We start from the raw sequence: 17,497 nt of genomic DNA, 5'->3' as shown, positions 1-17,497 counted from the left end.
ATCTTGGTCTCCACACACTTAATGAAAGTGAAGGATTGTATTCCCTGCACAAAAGCAGAATTGTGTTTCAGGGCTGGGGGTGTGAACTCCATGCAATTTTCCAGCAGTATAAATAATTGAAAGCTGAGTACGGTTAGGGGAGAGCGACAACATAGTGCAGGGGGTGGGATTGTCATGCCTGAGCTTTCGGGGCTTGGGTGCTTCAGGGAAAAAAAGGCCATGGAGAAATCCTGCCAAGGAATTTAATTTTCACACAGATGTTCCAGAAAAAAAAAATAAATAAAAGGGTTGATCTTGATCTCTGGTAAGAGGAAATATGCTAATAAAGAGGCACTTGGAGAATTTGCTGCCTGTGTGAGGGCCAGAGCTGCAGCTTTGGCTGGGGCTGGTCCCACAGCCAAACCACTCTCCTGTGTTTTATTGTTCCAGCAAACAAAACCTGGAACAAGGGTAACAAACAAGAGGGCTGCTCCCAAGGCTGAGCTTAAAGTCCTGTTGTAGAGATCTATGAGGAGAGGTTCCAATAGCAAAATAATGGAGATGGAGAAGGGATAAAACAGGAGGTATACACTGAGCCTTTATGCACTCTGATGAAGAAAGGCTTTTAGCCCAGTTTTTATCATGATTCTGCATAATGCCTTCTATGAGATACTGTCCAAGCACAAAACCAGCCCATCTGGGCTCATATCAAATCCTTCCACCATGATTCAGAATTTTTAGCAACTTCAGGCATATTTTTAGATTTCCATTAGCACCACAACCTTGCAAGGACTCATGCTCCAAATACACTGGATTTTTAACATGTAAAGCAAACAACAGCCATGAAAATAAGTCTGAGTCCTCCACAACTGATATAAGTCAATTCAGTTCATTAGGAAAAACTTGTTGCTTTTCCTCTCTGTGGCTGTATCCAGGAGAGCCCTTACCACAGCACAGGTCCTCCAACATCCTCACTGTCTCCAAGCTAGTAATAAGTGGGGGATGGTAAGAGCCCCTTACACAAACCAAAACTCTAGAAAGCAAGGGAATAATTCCAGAAAATAACACTTTTGGCCAATTTCACTGTTCTCAGTGCCTGCTAGAGGCAGACCACATACAGTAAAAAGGACACAGCTAAGAAGTCAACAACTTTGTGATGCTCCCAATATTTCCTAAAAAACCCCAAACAAACAAAACTCATTTGCCTAGCTATATATACAGCCCAGCACACACAGACAGAGTGGCATGGGTATCACCTCTGTTCTTGCCTTGCTGCCAACTACTCACACCCTGAGGAGTTGGCTACGTCACCATCTCTTTCTAAGGTCACCCATGTTCAGAGAGGTGGATCGGTGCTGAGCAGCAAGTATTTCCCTGTAGCCACCCTGCAGGAGATTCCCATGCTGCAGATTAGGGGCCATATTCAAGTGTCAGCTTTGTGCTCCAACAGAACCCAAGTGAAGGAGTACAAAAGGGAGGGTTCCCATAGGCTGTGTCACGCCCTCAGCTGTGGGTTCTTTGCCATGGTCACTCAGTGCACCTCTATTGTAGGTTGGCAGGCACTTTGCCATTTCCTCATCATGGCCCTCATCTTCGTCTGACGTGTAAAGTCTCTTTAAAAACAAATACTGGAAGCTGAACAGATTGTTTTGCCCAAGCAAACATTTAAATAATGATGGAAATTAGAATTATGAACAATTCTATGTATTCATTGAACACAAAGATACTTCCCCAAGCCAGTTGGTATCCTAAAGCATTGAGGGTTAGAAGGACACATGGTATTTAGATAGCTTTTAAATCACTGGAGACAACCATTCTCAGCTCAATAACTATGTCAGCTATTATTTTTTTCCCAGGGGCATCTCAGTTCCCCTGGGAAGGCCTGTTACAAGCTTGCTGCTGGGCTATTTTTCTGAGAGCAGCATTGAGGGGTCTCTCCTACTGAAGCCGAGTCTTGCAAGCGTGGCTGCACCAGGAGCTCCAGCAGAGCTGCCAAAACAGTGGAGGAACAGTCAGTCCTCAAAGATGGTGCAGGGCTCCTGCTGGAAATCTGGTTTTCTGCATCCCTTGCAAACCTTGCACTGCAAGTTTCCCCATGCACTGTCTGGGATAACAGCAGCAAACAACTGTGTTTACTCAGAAGAAAGGATGTGCCATTTCTCCCCAAGGAGCCAGCACTGACCTTTGGGAACAGACGTGTTGACAGACCCATGTTCAGATTTCCTCTGAATTTTCCCAGTCTTGTTTCAGTTTCAATAATGCTCTTAAGGAAGCTGTTTATAAATGAAACCCAACTGTTTTTGCAGTAACTCCATCCCCACATTTCCAAGATTATCAAGGATGTCCCTGAAGCCAAGCAATGGGTCTGAACCTGACGGGTCAGATATGGAGCCAGGCCCCTGGTCTGGAGAAGGATTTCACAGCAGGTCTCAGCATCTACAGCAGGGCCAGGATGCTGAACACCAAGGGAATGGGAACAGGGGAAATGTGATCCTTGCAACCCAGACCACGCTGGCCAAGGCCAGCACAGCCCAGAGCAGAGGGAGGCACATGCAGAACCCAGCAGGACAAACGCCAATTTCACTGTGCACTTGCACCACAGCCTGATGCAGCAACACCTGCCGTGCTGTTCCACCCCTGTCCCACTCAACCCCACCTGCTCCCCCAGCTTTCCTGCCCTTTTCCTTGGGCACCCTCAGATGCACACACACTCCCTGAGCTCGTCAGAGGCTGGGAATCCTTTCAGCACAAACCTCCCACGCTGGAGAGGGGCAAGCTGCATCTTGCATGGAGCAGCAGCAGCCCTCCTTCCCTCCCTGCCCTTCCCACAGCGCCAGCAGGAGCTCTGCACAGGGTGGCACCTGCAGAGGAGACAATCACCCACTGCAGAGTGACCCTACTGCTCTGGATGGCTGGGGAGACCAGTGGGAGACTGCTCACCCTGCTAGAGGCCTGGTGGGTTTGGGTTAGGAGTCAGCATTTGCAAACACAGGAGAACACTTGCCCCATTGCATTCTTACCTACACTCCTCACCACTGCTAAATTTAGGGCATGCTTGAACTTCTCCATTCACTGCTCCTGCAGAGCTAAAAGCACAAACAACATGAAATATCAGAGGCCCTACAAAAACAATCATTACTGAGTTAGACTGCACTGGACCACCAAAATTAGGGCTGTAGGTCTCCACTTGGGCAATTAACCCTGACTAACTACTGGAGTGAATATACACAATTCCATCAGAATCACAGAATTTCCTCTTTGCTCTGTCCCAGGAAGCCTGCATGCCAAAGCCACCAGGTCCTGTTTCAAATCATAGTGACCCAGTGAAATCCAGGCACATGGCACAGTTACAATCAAACTGGGAATGAGAGTGGACACTACCCTATTTGGTACAGCTTGGGGTAATGGAGAAAGGGATGTTGTTACAAAATAGTGTAACAGGAGAACAATCAATAGCAGCAGCATTTACATGAACTCCAGTCTAAGAAAAGCAGAGATACAAACTGCAATTACTAGTTTTTTTATATTACCATTTTTGTTTAATGTCATCTCCAGTGCTCCGTTACTTCATTATAGGACTATAAACAATCAGGACGACCCAAGAAATAACAAATGAAGCTCTTGATGTTTTATCATCTGGATGAAAACAACTTACAGGTCTTTACTCTTCCTAATAAAATTCTTGATAGTCTTTATTTTTTTAATGCTCTAATTGGCTGCTAGTGAGTTCCTCTTTCTGCGCTACTTTGAAGAAAACCTGCTTAGATCAGCAAACCACGTTGGGCAGATAATATTTTGCTGATACACAGAGCCAGTGCTTGAACAGAGCCTTGTTTATTTGCCTTTTCAATATTGTGACATTTCAGACATCTCCTTGCAGCCAAACCTCCTGAGTGTGTCATTGTGTGGGGAGGTTGAGATCTGCCTGCCCGTCATTCCTGCTGCGGCTCTGGCGATGCTGCTCCGCTCCTGCACAGCCAAACACACAACGTGGGATGGTGGCATGCTGCTGAATCCTGCTGCTGTGTTCCACCTTGGAGAAAGCTGCACTACACCTGCTGTGAGAAAGGCTCCTCCCCCAGCTCTGCACACAGACCCAGCCATCCTCACAGAGCAGAGGGTCGGGTCCCTCTGCTGAGGGGCAGGTCCTGTTCATGCTCTAACTGCAAGCACTCAGCTGCAAATCCCCATTCTGCTAACAGCCCCCAAAAGCACTTTCCAGCAAGAAAAACACAGGCCTTACATCTGCAGATGTCTTTTCCTGCACAGTGGAAATGCCAGGAGTTATCCCTGCTATCCCAGTAAAGGATCCCTGCTGTCCTTTCTCAGCTCCTTTGGGGACAACAGCAGCATTACTGAACTATCCCCTCAGGACAGAATCCTGCAACCACCACCAGCAAATCCATCAATGATGATGGAAGACCTCAAGCAGCATCCAGGGAACGAGTCCCAGTGAGACACTGGTCAGCACTACTGACAGGTGATGTTCACATCACTCTCCTCATGCTCCTCCATTCTGCACTGCAGGCAAAGGCAAGGAAACTACATTCAAAATATTACATTAGGAGATAGCTTTGACCCCACATGGTGCTCAGGTGCAAATGTCTCCCCAGGGTGAAAGACAACAGATAATTGGATTTGACAAGCAATTTATAGTAGTGCTTTCATCTCTGCAGAGTTAATTCAATCTTTTCAATCCTATTTACTGAAACACTGGCACTCACATGTATTCTGCTGCCATCATTGGACCCATGCTCAGGAGCAGATGTGATTGGCTGCACAATTAAATGATGCAGCAATACCCTAATTTAATTTAAAATCTGTGTTTACAGATATCCAGCCCTCACTGAAGCAGCACAGAGCTGACACTTGGTTTGCTGCTTTGGGTTCTGTTTGCTGTACTTCTAACAACTTTGTGGGGCAAACAAATCCTCTGGTATGACCATCCTTACTGCCCTATTACTAAACTGAAAAACAACCTGACTCCCAATTCAAGCATATGCACTGCTGAAATAGCACAGCCAAACTCTCCTTGGATTTGAATCCTTGGGACAGAGCAGCCTCTTATTGCCTGCAGTGCCTAATAGAATTTGCAAATAAGTGTTTTAAAAAAATGCAGCTTCTACTAATGCTGCAGCTCTCAAAACCACCGAGCCACTTCCCACAGAGACAGCTGTTTGGGGAAGGGTGGGCTCTTTTTTAAAGAAACATGAAAATGGAGTAGTGACATTAATTATCTGTATTCCTCCCTCCTTGCTCCTGGGCAGCCCCCGGGTTTCCCCATGGGTGGGATCCAGTGTCACTGTCAATGGCAGCCACTGCAGCCCTGATTAAGTCATTACAAGTCAGCCCTTGTTCCTCCACTTGCAGTCAAGAGCAAAGCAGACACGTGCAGCCTTCAGAAGCCCTGAAGTGCAGCTCTGTTGGTGACACAGCAGGGTGAGTGCAGTTGGCAGAGTCCTGTGGACTCCAGCTGTTTTGGACATGAGTGGTGCCCGTGAGTTGGCTGAGCATCACTCCCTGAGAATTTGCTTGGTTCTCTCCAGAAGTGCCACATGGGGATAAGCAGGGATATTATCAAAGAAGATTGATTATGCTGAGACCACCTTACCATGCACGGTATGAGATTGCAAACCCCACGTTCAACCAGTGCTGGGTCAGAAGTTCAAGCTTCCAGCAAAAATCTGGAAAGCACAAGTCATCCCAAGATCTGGAGCTAATTTCTCTTTCAGCAAGAATCTCTGCACATCAAGCCATAGATTTCCCAAAATGAAAGGGTTGCTCAAAGTCCCCCTTAGCATTCATTTACTTTTCCAACTCTCTTTGCAGGATTCATTAGAGCTGGAAACACAAATTTCTATTCAAGATCCAAAGCAGTTTCTTTTGCCTCACCTAAGAGATGGTCAGGCATAATCAAAAATCCAGAAAGAGTACTAGGAGGGGATAAATAAAAAATCACCTATCACCTTTGGGAGTCTAAAAGCACATTATGGCAGCCTGAGCACATAGGGCCTTGTCCCCATCTCACAGCTGGGAAACTGAGGCACAGATGGACACAGTACAGAGACATGGCAGGACTGTGCAAATCTTGAGTAACCTCAATTTCTGTAACTCTGCACCTCACTCTGCAAGAGCTAAAGAAGGGGCTGACACTGCTCATGCAGCGTTGGCCCTGACAGAGATCCCTGGGAGGGAAAAGGGTTAAAGAAGGGAATTTTGTTACTTTCTTGTTGTATTTTCTCGTGGGGGGAGAAGCGTCATGCAAGCAGGAGTTTTCCACTGGCTAGGCCCCCTTGCACTTATCAATGGGACCTTTCAGGACTCACTCCCTGATTGAGACATCATTTCCTGTCCAACACACTAACCCCATTGATAACTCCACACTTGATGGGAACTTTTCAAACCTACCAGGAAAGGCCGGGAGACCCAGAACAACACATACATGAAAACAGAACTGGGGTGAAAAGAGAAAGAAGAGAGAAAAAGAAAGAAACAGTTTTGGCCACAGTTTGCAAGCTGACAAGAAATGTTTGTGACTATGGAGCAGGTATCTTTAGCAGGTAGAGCAGACACAGAGAAGATGCTGACATACAATTGCAGCAGTGGGACTAGCAGGCCTGCCACTTCAGCCCAGTTAGAAATGGAGATGGGCACAAAAGGAAGCTTAAGAACATCCCTCTCTTGTCTTGCTGCCACACAGCAAAAAGAAATTAGGACTGGCTGTAGAAATGGTCACATTTCACCCAAAAGGCCAGGAGGCCATAATAACTGATACAGCTTACAAAACAGACTAGAGAGTTCAGGTTTCCATGTACCAGAAATAAAGAGGAGCAAAGATGAAACTAGAGCTCTTTGAGATACTCCAAGCAAGAACCCTTTTTTCCCTAATTTATCATACAAAAAAGGCTCAGTGTTACTCTTCAGGACACAGCACAGTCAGCTACATCCTCAATACTGACCATAAGGACTCACTTGGTATTGTAACTTCAGCCCAGCTCCAAACACAAGCTCCAGGCCAAAAATCAACCTTTCCCCCAAAGTTCAAGAGTGTCCCAAACCACAGCTTTTATTTTTACCCCAGGCAATTAGTATTGCTGCCTACAAAGCTACAATGGTACAAAAATATCAGATCTGGATTATTGCCAAACAGAACACCAGCCCCAAAGCTCCCCCTACCCATGCAGGCACCTGGGAGCACTACCAGAAATGAAGCAGCTGATTCCTGGTTTCAAACCCTGGTCAGCAGCTATCCAGCAAGAAAGCTTTTGATGAAATCTAAACAGTCAGGCACAGAACAGAGGGAAGGAGCTGTACAAAACAGCAGGAGCCAGGACACTGGCTGGCTGGGGAGATGGTTAGGAAGAGAGACTGCAAAGTTTCCACTGCAATCTCTGTTACTGAACTGCTGTGGGAGTGTGCAAAAGCTCTGTTGTTTTCAGTTACTTGGGTAAGTAGTTTCTGGGGGCCCAAAATGTAGTGCTCTCTCTGTTTTAAGTGCATCTGAAGTATTTAAAATTAGATCTCCTCTTTAATAGGAACCATTCATGAAAATGTCAGCTTTAAATGTCTTTACACTGCAAGTTACTCACTGTGAGCATACCACCCACTTATCTTATACCCTACAAGGGCAGAGTCTGAAAAGTTTCAAGATCATGACATGTAACAGACCAAACAAGCACAAAGCTTTATTTAAAGGCACTATTAGCCCAGCTGAAAACATGACTAGAAGCATGAGAAGAAATAATATTTTATGTTAGACAGGACAGACTTACCTGCAGGTCAAAGAACTTGCTGTATCTCCTGTAGATGATCTGGGAAGTCAGGTCAGACCATGTTACATTGATGATATAGACCTGTTCAGGGAAAAGAAAACACAAATCAGCCTGGGCCAGGAAGCACAGGACACATGCAAAGGCAGAACAGCCAACAGAGGTTAATTTCAGATCTCACTGGCTGTTCCCACTCACAGTGAGGAATATAGCCCTGGGAGCAGGACTAGCCTAAATTAAAGCCTGTTGCAGCCTCCAACACAAGTCTTGGGGGAGCACTCAGTGCTCTCCCACACATCCCCATCAGCAGCTCCCACCGACTTGGCTCTGCCTGGGATAAAAGCTCTAATTGAGGGACGCCACATTTTCTGGTCTGTGGTAGCACACCCTGCCTTGTGTCCTCTTTGGAGGGTCCCAGGGCCAGCTACAGGCATGGCTGGGTGAGCTATTCCACCCCTGCAGCAACAGCTCCTCAGGGGGTGCTGGTCTCCAGCCCCACGCTCCAGGTTTGAGTATGGAGCTGTGGCTGCCACCCTTCCCAAGCAAGGAGTGGCTCTGGTTCCACAGGAAATCCAAAGGAAAGGCAGCTCCCCAGGTGCTGTGCAATTACAGCCATTGCTCACTCACACCCATACGTGTGTGACAGAAACAAAACCCTGCCAGAGCACACAGCTCTTGCTGAGTCACATCAGGGGATGTAAAGCTGGACAGTGAGAGCGACACTGCTTCCTTGCATTGATGGAAACAGCAACAGAAACCTGGAACAAGCCCAGGATTTCCCTTGCCCAGCCCTAGTCCATCCCCAAAACAATTCTCTTACAGAAACACTGTTTTGCCAGAAGTTGTGATAAAAATGATTTGCACACACACGCGCAAACTTGTACATACACATATAAACACACACACAAAACATGAAAACGTTGCTTTTGACCCTGGTATCTCCAAGATATTTTTTTTTTAAAGTTACAAATACACTAGGTTCTGCTCTCATACACTTGCCCTCAGGTCAATGCTGGTCCTGCTGCCTTGATGACAGATCCACAAGAAGACTTCAACAAACACAGGATGGAGTTATTAAGGGCGACCATGGACATCAGCATAACGAAAATCACAGCTAGGAGAGCTCCTGGGCCTTCAAAGCAATTCCCAGGTGTCACATATGGACTGAGATAACGATCTGGCAGAGGAAACAGGCAAGCATTCCTCCTCCCTCAGCCACAGCACTGCAGCAGGAGATGCCCCTTCAGCCATGGAAGCAGAAGTGAAGCTCTCAGTCTCCAGCAATGGAGGATGGATAAGCATCACCTCCTTCTCCACCTCCCCCAGGACACGAGTCCATCTTCCAAGCTACTGATTCAATTGCTTCTGTGTTTTTACCAATAAAAATTATTGCATGAAAATCCCTGCAGGGGTGTTGAATATTGGCCTTGACAACACTTTTCCAAGGACCACCAGTGGATGTTTTTTTCTTCCTCTTTCCCAGTAGGAGAGGTATCCTCCCAGAAACCACAGAGATCCTGCAGCCCTGCTTCCCTCTCTGCCTGTTACAACCACATTCAGTCCCCAAGGCATTCTGCCTCCCATCTCCTGCAGCCCAGTTTCATGGCATTCAACAACTGGAGATGCTGAGCACAGGCTGTTAAGATCTGGGGCCTTTCTCATGATTGTACCAAACATATCTGCTCTTCCCACCAGGGCAGAGACCATCAGGGCTGACAAAGGGAGGAGCCTGACTCTCAGCAAACCCAGGTTACTCTGCTGCATCTCATAATTCTCCTGGAAAACCAAACCACCCGACCTCCTTCCTGCAATGCCCATATACACAAGGGTGACATCAGCCCTGCCCTGCTGCATGGAGGGGAGACAAGTCTGTGAAATGAAGATTTCAGGTCCCCTTTAAAGATTTTACCCACACAGTCAAAGCAGAGGAGTCAGAGCCTGGGAAGGAAGCTGCTGTTGCCAATTTTCAGGCCAGCCACACTACACTGAAGAATATTTTTCCACGTGTTTGTTGTGGGAAAAAAAAAAGTTTGTAGCTTCACTCTGAGCTAATTCACACACAAATATTTCTACTTATCCTCTATCCAACAGCTACTTTCAGATGGAAAACCCATTGGATTAAAAACAGATCTTGACAGATGGGAGCTGAATAGGCTCCAAAAGCAACTTCAGATACTGTAATTCTGGCCCTGAGTTCTCACAAAGGGACTGAGACAGGAGGAGAAACATATTGCACATGTAAATAAAGATTATAATTTTTCATTCATTATGCATCTTTTCTTCAGAAACTAGAAACAAAACACATATGCCACAGACATCCAGGCACTTTGAATTTCATGGCACTTCAGGCTTCTCTGTGCTGCTCTTCAGAACCCACAGAAACTGTGAGTTCCTGAAATTTTTAACAGCCTACAAGTCTGCTTGTTCAAAACCTAATCCAAGCAGAAGTCAATCCTGCTTTAAGATTCCAGTTTGGTGGTGCAGTAAGTGGCACAACGCCTCCACGACACAAGGAGGGGCAGAGTTGGGTGCACAGGGATATTCTGGGCAAGAGGTTGGATTTATTTGGTGCAGGGAACAGGTGTAAGAGCAGCACCCACTGCACAGTACAGACATTGCCCAGATCTGAAATTCAGGCTCTGTGGGAATGAAGTTGCCACTGACTTCAGTCAAGCCAGGATTTTGCTGCACATTTAGGACAGCAATTAAATCTTTTTGAGCCTGAAGTCTCCTCAAGCCCAGTAAGTAATGGATGGGGCAGCATGCAGATACACTGACTTCTATTTCAAGGAAAGATTATAGCAGAAGCAAGAAAAGTCTTTAATCATAACCTGGTGCTATGTAAAGTGAAAAACCAGTGGGCTCAAAATCTACTTGGTGGGAGACAGGTGCAAAACCTAAATCAGCTATTGATCTTTTTTGCTTGTTTGCCCAAATCAAATTGCTTCCCAAAAGCCACCATTTAAAATAATGGGGTTTGAAAAACATTTGTAAAATGCCATGTTATAAATGCAAGGTCTAGAGGTTTCAGAAGCCTTAGACATCACATTTCTCTTCCTTAGAGATCTGAGTTTGGAAGTTATTTGCTTCTGCTGCCTTGGTCAGATGCATAACCTTTTCATGAGCAGCAAACATTACATCAGCTTACCTCACGATATTTATTTGTTCCTCAGATCTTAAAATGGGTTGCTGTGAATGTGATCAACAATGTCCCAAGAGAGAGGGAGAAAAGCAGTCCTGGGGGAGCCCAGGGCCATGCAAATGCAAGGGGACAAGGAGGCAGCAGGAAATATCAGATAAATAGGGAGAGTCACCCGAGGCTTGAACACCCATTAGAGCCAGCATTGCTCTCTCAGCCTTCTGCAGAATCAAGGGAAGGCTTTCTGTGGCATCCAGCAACTCCCCAAAACTGAGCCACACAAGGCAGCACTCCAACCTGCAGCTGGTCCTGCCCACGAGAGAGACCTGGCTCCTTGGCACTTTCTGTCTTGATAAAAAGATAAAATCAAAGTAGCTTACATGCCTGGGAGCAAGCTCTTTCATGTACACACAGTGTTTTCCTACACACAACTAAACTGTAATTGAGATTCCAAATTACTACAGTAATTAATTACTAAAGGCAAAGAGACCTGTTTTATGTATCTGCCATGTTTATAACCATAAAGGAGTAAAAATGTAAATGCTATTCAAATGCTTCACCTTAAAAATCTTTAACAAAAGGTCCTTAACAATGAATGAAAATTGAAATAGAAATTACAAACAACTCATTGCACAACCATTGGGTGCTCCAGCCACTAGGAATATTCACATTTTAATTTCCCAAGTCCAGTCTTTTTTTGATGTATTATTATATTTTTAAATAAATCCTTCTTCAGAGAAACAAGAAGCTGACTTGAAAGACTGTAGAATATTAATCAGGAACTGAGCTTGATAAGTAGCTCTTAATATTCATGGCTTATGAAAGAAGGTGCAGGGTGCTCTTCCAGCATATGTCACATTGAGACAGCCACAATACACAGAGTACCACCATACAATTTCAGAAAGCTTCAACCCACAAAGAATAACATCCTACCATTTCAGAAGGCTTCAAGTGTCTGCCCTCCTTGCTCTTTAGCCCAACCTTTTATCCCCTCATGTTGATGCACTGCCCCTGTGTGCCCTCTGCTCCCTGTGGTGGTTGGTCAGTGCCCCTGGGCACTCCATGGCTCGTTGCTGTCAGTGCTGCTCACAGCTGTGCCCATTGGGGATGGGGCTCTGCCACAGCCCCACTCCCAGTCACCACACACTGTGTGCCTACAGGGTGCCAGGGGGATTTTATCAGCTGCTAATTATTGCTGTTTAATTCTAGCTCTGGGAAACTTCTTTGCCCACCAGAGAGCCGAAAATTTATTGTAAACTGAAGTCATTGCTCTCCCTTTACTGTCTACACAAGCAATGAGGAGAGATGACTTCCTACTACAAAACACAGCCACTCTAACGTCACTGGGCATGACCTTATCACTGACTGTCTTGTTTTCACTGGAAAATATCCAGCTCTAGCCAGCACAAACCCCAGAGGTAACAAATTCAGGTTATTCTCATGTGACCTATTTTTCAATTGTTTTTCAGAGGTTAACATCTTGTTGTCTACAGCCAGATGAGCTGGAGTGGAAGTCAAATGTCTGAAACTGGTCGTGTGACGAGACCAAGATTAGAACATAGACAAACACAAGAGCGATTGGCAAAGGGAAGACTGAAAAGCAGAAACCAGAAATATCCCTGCACACATTAGAGAGGGTGTTGTTAACCTCTAATAAGTCATTACAGTAAACACCAGCTATTAAGAGAGTTCTGTGAATGCAAAAGACAACACTATGGTGCAGTTTGTGTGCAGATCCATAGTGAGATCTCCCTTTATCCTGGAAAATGTCACCTTCTTCAAAGACACTTGTTTAAGTGTTGGATGTCTATCCTCCTATGAATCAGGTTTGAGTTGGAAAACATACACCTTCTCCCTGTATTCAGATGCTATCACCACCTGTGAGCTGGAAGCTTTCCACCAGCACAGCTCAGCATGTGAATGCTCCCTGCTCCACTTCCATGCAAAGTCAATTCGGCTCCTGCAAGGCTTGCAGCAATTTCAGCTGCTTCATTTACCTGGCAGGGTTTGCATTAAAACAACTTAAACTGCAGCAAAGTCAACATTCATTTGTGCCCTAAATTACCAGAGTACAGCACTGCACCAACTCACTGTTTGTATAACCTTTTAATGTCAAATGTGTGCTGATGAGCACAAATTGGTGCTGGCCCAGATCCAGATTTGAAGTGATATCAGCCTAGGGACAGCAATTTTGGTACCCACAAGACCAAAGCAGCAAAGCTGTTCAGCTTCCTGATGCAGTTTAGTGGATTTTATGTATCTTCCTCCATCCTGTAAGACACTGGAAACTGGGGTTTCCCTAGGATAAGGGGCCCTAGCGTCCTCAATTTCTGCCCTACACAAGGGCCAGTGTGGCAACAGGAAGGGTGGAATGCTCCAGGAATAAACACAGAGAGTGTAAGCTCATGCACACATCACCTGTGCCTTCACTTGGCTTGGATCACATCTGACTCTGGATTCAGCACAGCACAGGCTTCTTGCCCAGCTCACTAACATCCAAAAGGCCCTAAAAATCACTGTGAGACCTGGGAAATTCCCACAGAGGTGAAGTCAGACCCTCAGCCCCAAGCCAGTGGTAAGTCCACAACTGGTGCCATGCAATGAGGTCACCTTTCAGCACTATGGTCTCTGAGGTACCTCACCTCGGTGCAGAGCCAAGGAAGAGCTATTTTCAAACCCACTCCAGAGCTGTTCTCACTCCAGGATTTTGAAGACTGAGCTGAGAAACAGAGATGAGACTTGGAAGAAATACGAGACCCAGGGAGCCCCAGACAGGAAAGGTCCTTGCAGGGTGGCTGCTGCCAGGGCAGGATGCCTCAGAGCAGTCCCAAGGAGGGGCTGATGTGGGCTGCACACAGGTGTGGGGCATCTGGCTTTCTCATGCACCAGATGTGCTCTCACAGACACCCCTCTACCCAGCTCGTGTTTCCATTACCAGTGGGGAAAATGTAACTGAGAAAAAGACAAAATGACCCAGGGGTCTCATGGACAAATGTTGCACGTACCTAAGTCTTGGAAGCAAAGCTGAGTCACACTATGCTGGGAGGGAGCAAACTGAACAGCTCTAGCATTTGCCAGTTCTCATCTGTGAGCAGCCACCACACAGGCAACTAAAGCAGGACATAGCAATTCCAGTTTCCATCATTATTTGCAAGCTAATTAACAGTCAAACATACAAGTGAGGGGGAAGGAAAAAAAAAAACAGGGAGGGGGAGATACGAGAGTTTTCCTTTCTCCACATTTCTTTTGTGGATCTTGTCTCACCTCTAAGCTACAGTGTAAAAGGATTAATGCTGCCTCTCTTTTCAGCCATATCACACCAAATCTGATGTGAGTACACAAAAAAACAAACTCCTTTCCAGCTCCTAATCTAGTCATATTCTCAAGACTCAAACCGGGCCCACTCTAGTTTAGAAAACCACATCACTACTGCAACCTATCTGAGCACAGATCTTCCTCTTGGTGGAGCAGTAACCAGGGTGAAATCTGTTTCTCTTTGCCAGATCCCAGTAGTTAAAAACAAATGAGAATAGCAAACAACTGCCTCGAGCCAGCCAGCAGACATCCCTGGAACACAGGAAGAGGAACTCATTGGAGTATGGAGGCACCTGGCTGGATGACTTTGCTGGTTTCCTAGCTCCAGGGGGACAGACCAGACACAGAACAGAGCTGTGTCTGGATGAGGAATCCAGCTCGTCGTGTCACACAGGCAGAATAAGACAGTACTTAGCCTCCCATATTTTTCTCATGCACTGATGAGGTTTTAAAGCCCACAGTTCAAATTCTGATTTAGTCTCCACTTCACCCCTCAGGTTTTTGGCATTTGCCAGCTTGAGTTTCTAAACAGTCTTCAGGCCTCTCCAGCATCTTCCTGCTAAGAAGATTCTGAGTTGTCCCACACATTCAGAGCAATAAGCCAAAAGCAGAAAACCTCCCTGCTGTATTTCTCTGCACGGCCATGCAAATGACCATGAGAGGCATAAAAAGGTAAAAAGTGGAATCTGCACCCATGATTTGTGGCAGTAACTTGACCAGAGAGCTGCAGAACTGGAACAGCTGGGAGCCCTGCAGCTTGGTTACAAACCACCTCGGAGCCTCTTGCCAGGCTTGTTTGATTACTTCATTTAAGTTCATCCTTGGGGGTGTGTGAGCAGAATATGATGTGTCTGATTCTTGCAGACATGCAGTATCTGTGCTGCATTAGCAGGGTTTTTTGCTCTTAACTGATATCCTGGGTCATGTCAAAGACCTGTCAAGGCTATCTTAACTCCAGCATATCCAACAGCTGCAGCTTAAAGAAAGAGAAAAAGAAACAGCATTAGTAGTGACTAGTCACTTCTCCACTACCACTTCCCAGTTTCTGAAAGCAGATGAGCAGCTTCCCTGCAAGGGGAGGAGACAAAGGAAGTGGACAGCATCCACCCTTTACATTTACATGCGTACATGAGGGAGAGGGAGCATCTGTGAGGAGCACAATGAGGACTCATATTTCTGTTTCCAGTCTGTCTCAATCCACCTACATTTACTTTCCATGTGTGATGGAACTATTTGTGATGCAGATTAACCACAAGACTCAGTTTCTGCCTTTTAAGAGTTGTCAGGTTATTAGAAAATAGAACATCTAAGCCTAGATGCATTAGAACCTTAGAGTGACAAATGTAAAATGGAAACAAGTACATACAGGCTCTCTGTGAAACCTGCCTCCCTCGTGGCCTTCTCAAATACCCTACCCAGGTCTGAAAGAGACTGTGCAAGGCAAGCAAACAAAAATAATAGAGCTGCACTTGGAGGTAAAGATTTTTCAGCTTACTGCCTCTTAAATCTGAATGCCTTCTGACTTTTAAACTATTTTAATTCAATGCTTGTGTCCTTCTCCTCAGCAGATGGTTGGTGTTTCATGACAACCCTAAAATATGAGCATTTCCTGGTGGAAGAAGAAAATCTCCACTCAAGAAAAGAGAATTGGAAAAAGAAACAATCAATGGACAAAATAGACTCATGAATTTTAAATCCCCCAAGTTTCCCTGACCAATTTTGAATACAGGAATTACATCAATTTCACTGAACTGGTTTTAGAGAATTATTTGTATCTGAAATTGTTCTGAAATAAAACCTATCACCCCCAAAGAGTACAGCTTAATGTGAAGTCCTCGGGGCCAGTGCTGGATGGGGAAGTGAGGTGGAGGTTTTTCTAAGCCAATCACTTCTCAGGTCCTACATCATGATGTCAGTTGCAAGGAAAACAACAGACACCAAGGGGAAACAGCACTTTAAAAAAAATTACTTTCCAATATGAAATTACTTAATTCCCCTGTCCTTCTTCTCTACCAAGGAACAAATCTTAAAAACCGACTCAAAACTGGCTTCATCCTCCTTCAACTGAAATGAATTTTAACAAGAAAGTATTGAGGCAGACATGAGCGTTTCAAAAATCACTCCTCAGTTTACACCACATCTTGCAATGTTCAGCTGTAAGAGATCACTCTGCTGTCATCAGCAATGATGATCATTCAGACAAGGGCAATGTTTGTATATTAAATCCAATCCTGGTCCAAATGGGTACAACCTGCATCTGATTTTGACTGCCATTACAGCATCATTAGACTCACAGAAGCCAACAGGAAGAGTTTAATTCCCTTCATGGTGCTGGATCAAACCTCACATGAAAGCAAGATTGGTAAAGTATCAGAAGGATGCTGCCAAATTGAAGAGGCTTATGAGAGAAGCAGCTGAATTAATTTTGGCACAAGAGGAATTGACTTGAGGGATGTTCAAAATAGGACAAGCAGAGCTCTGCTCATATTTCAGGCAAAGGGATCTTTGTCATGGAGTGCCCTGGGGCCAGGGATACAGGAATAGCTTGGTCAAATAAGAACTAACAAGAACCTGCTTGCTACTGTTAAGTGCATCAAGATTGACAAGACAGAGAGGCAAAATACAACCTGGAAATTGCTGTTTTCTACATGTGTCAACCACCTCTGCACCGAGTTATTTGTGCCTGTGGGAGCTCTCTTGGAGCACCTCTCTTCTCTGAGGACAAGGGCCCTTCTACCCTGTACCAGCAGGCCTGGGCTGATGCATTTCCCCAGCTGTGGAGCTCATGCTCAGTGCTGGAGCAGGCACAGCTTGTGGGCACATGCAGACACAGCACACCGTGGTGCTGCCCAGCCCGTTTCACACAGCCCCAGAGCGGCTCTGCTGCAGCTACAGACCCTCACTGGCCCAGAGGGCGAGCGCTCCCTGCCCTGGCTGCCTTGGGGCTGCACAGAGGCCTTGCTGCTACAGCCCAGCCTCCCTTCTGGCTCCCAGCATCCAGGATTCCTGCTCTGCAGCAACACTTGCATGTAGTTTATATTAGCATGCAAATCTTCCGGCTTTGATTTGTAACCTTACGTATGACCCCCAGATGCAGCGGTTGGAAAAGCAAAGCAAGGGCCTGGGAAAACGAGCAAAACTCCTCCAGGCCCTTCCAGAACAATGACAAAGCTCTGGGACATTCTTAGTCCAAATAATGGAAATCTCCTGGGATTTTGCCATAGAATAGTGGGATTTTTTTTCTTCTCATTTTGAGTAGAGGGAAATAAAAAGTTCATGTAAACCAAGAGACCCT

General features: G+C 45.7%; 1 protein-coding gene across 1 annotated transcript in view; it reads right to left on the bottom strand.

The window, feature by feature from the left end:
* The window catches only part of SH3PXD2A (SH3 and PX domains 2A), a 230,729-nt gene that overhangs the window by 183,431 nt on the left and 29,801 nt on the right, over nt 1-17,497 (bottom strand). The window contains exon 2 of the mRNA XM_059477426.1: nt 7,752-7,832. Within this exon, the coding sequence (XP_059333409.1) occupies nt 7,752-7,832 (81 nt within the window). The remainder of the gene's footprint in view (nt 1-7,751; nt 7,833-17,497) is intronic.

This window comes from Ammospiza nelsoni, chromosome 8 (assembly GCF_027579445.1).
Source record: "Ammospiza nelsoni isolate bAmmNel1 chromosome 8, bAmmNel1.pri, whole genome shotgun sequence".
NCBI lineage: Eukaryota > Metazoa > Chordata > Aves > Passeriformes > Passerellidae > Ammospiza > Ammospiza nelsoni.
Note: the sequence above shows the minus strand (reverse complement) of the source record. Positions and strands in the feature narration are given on the sequence as shown.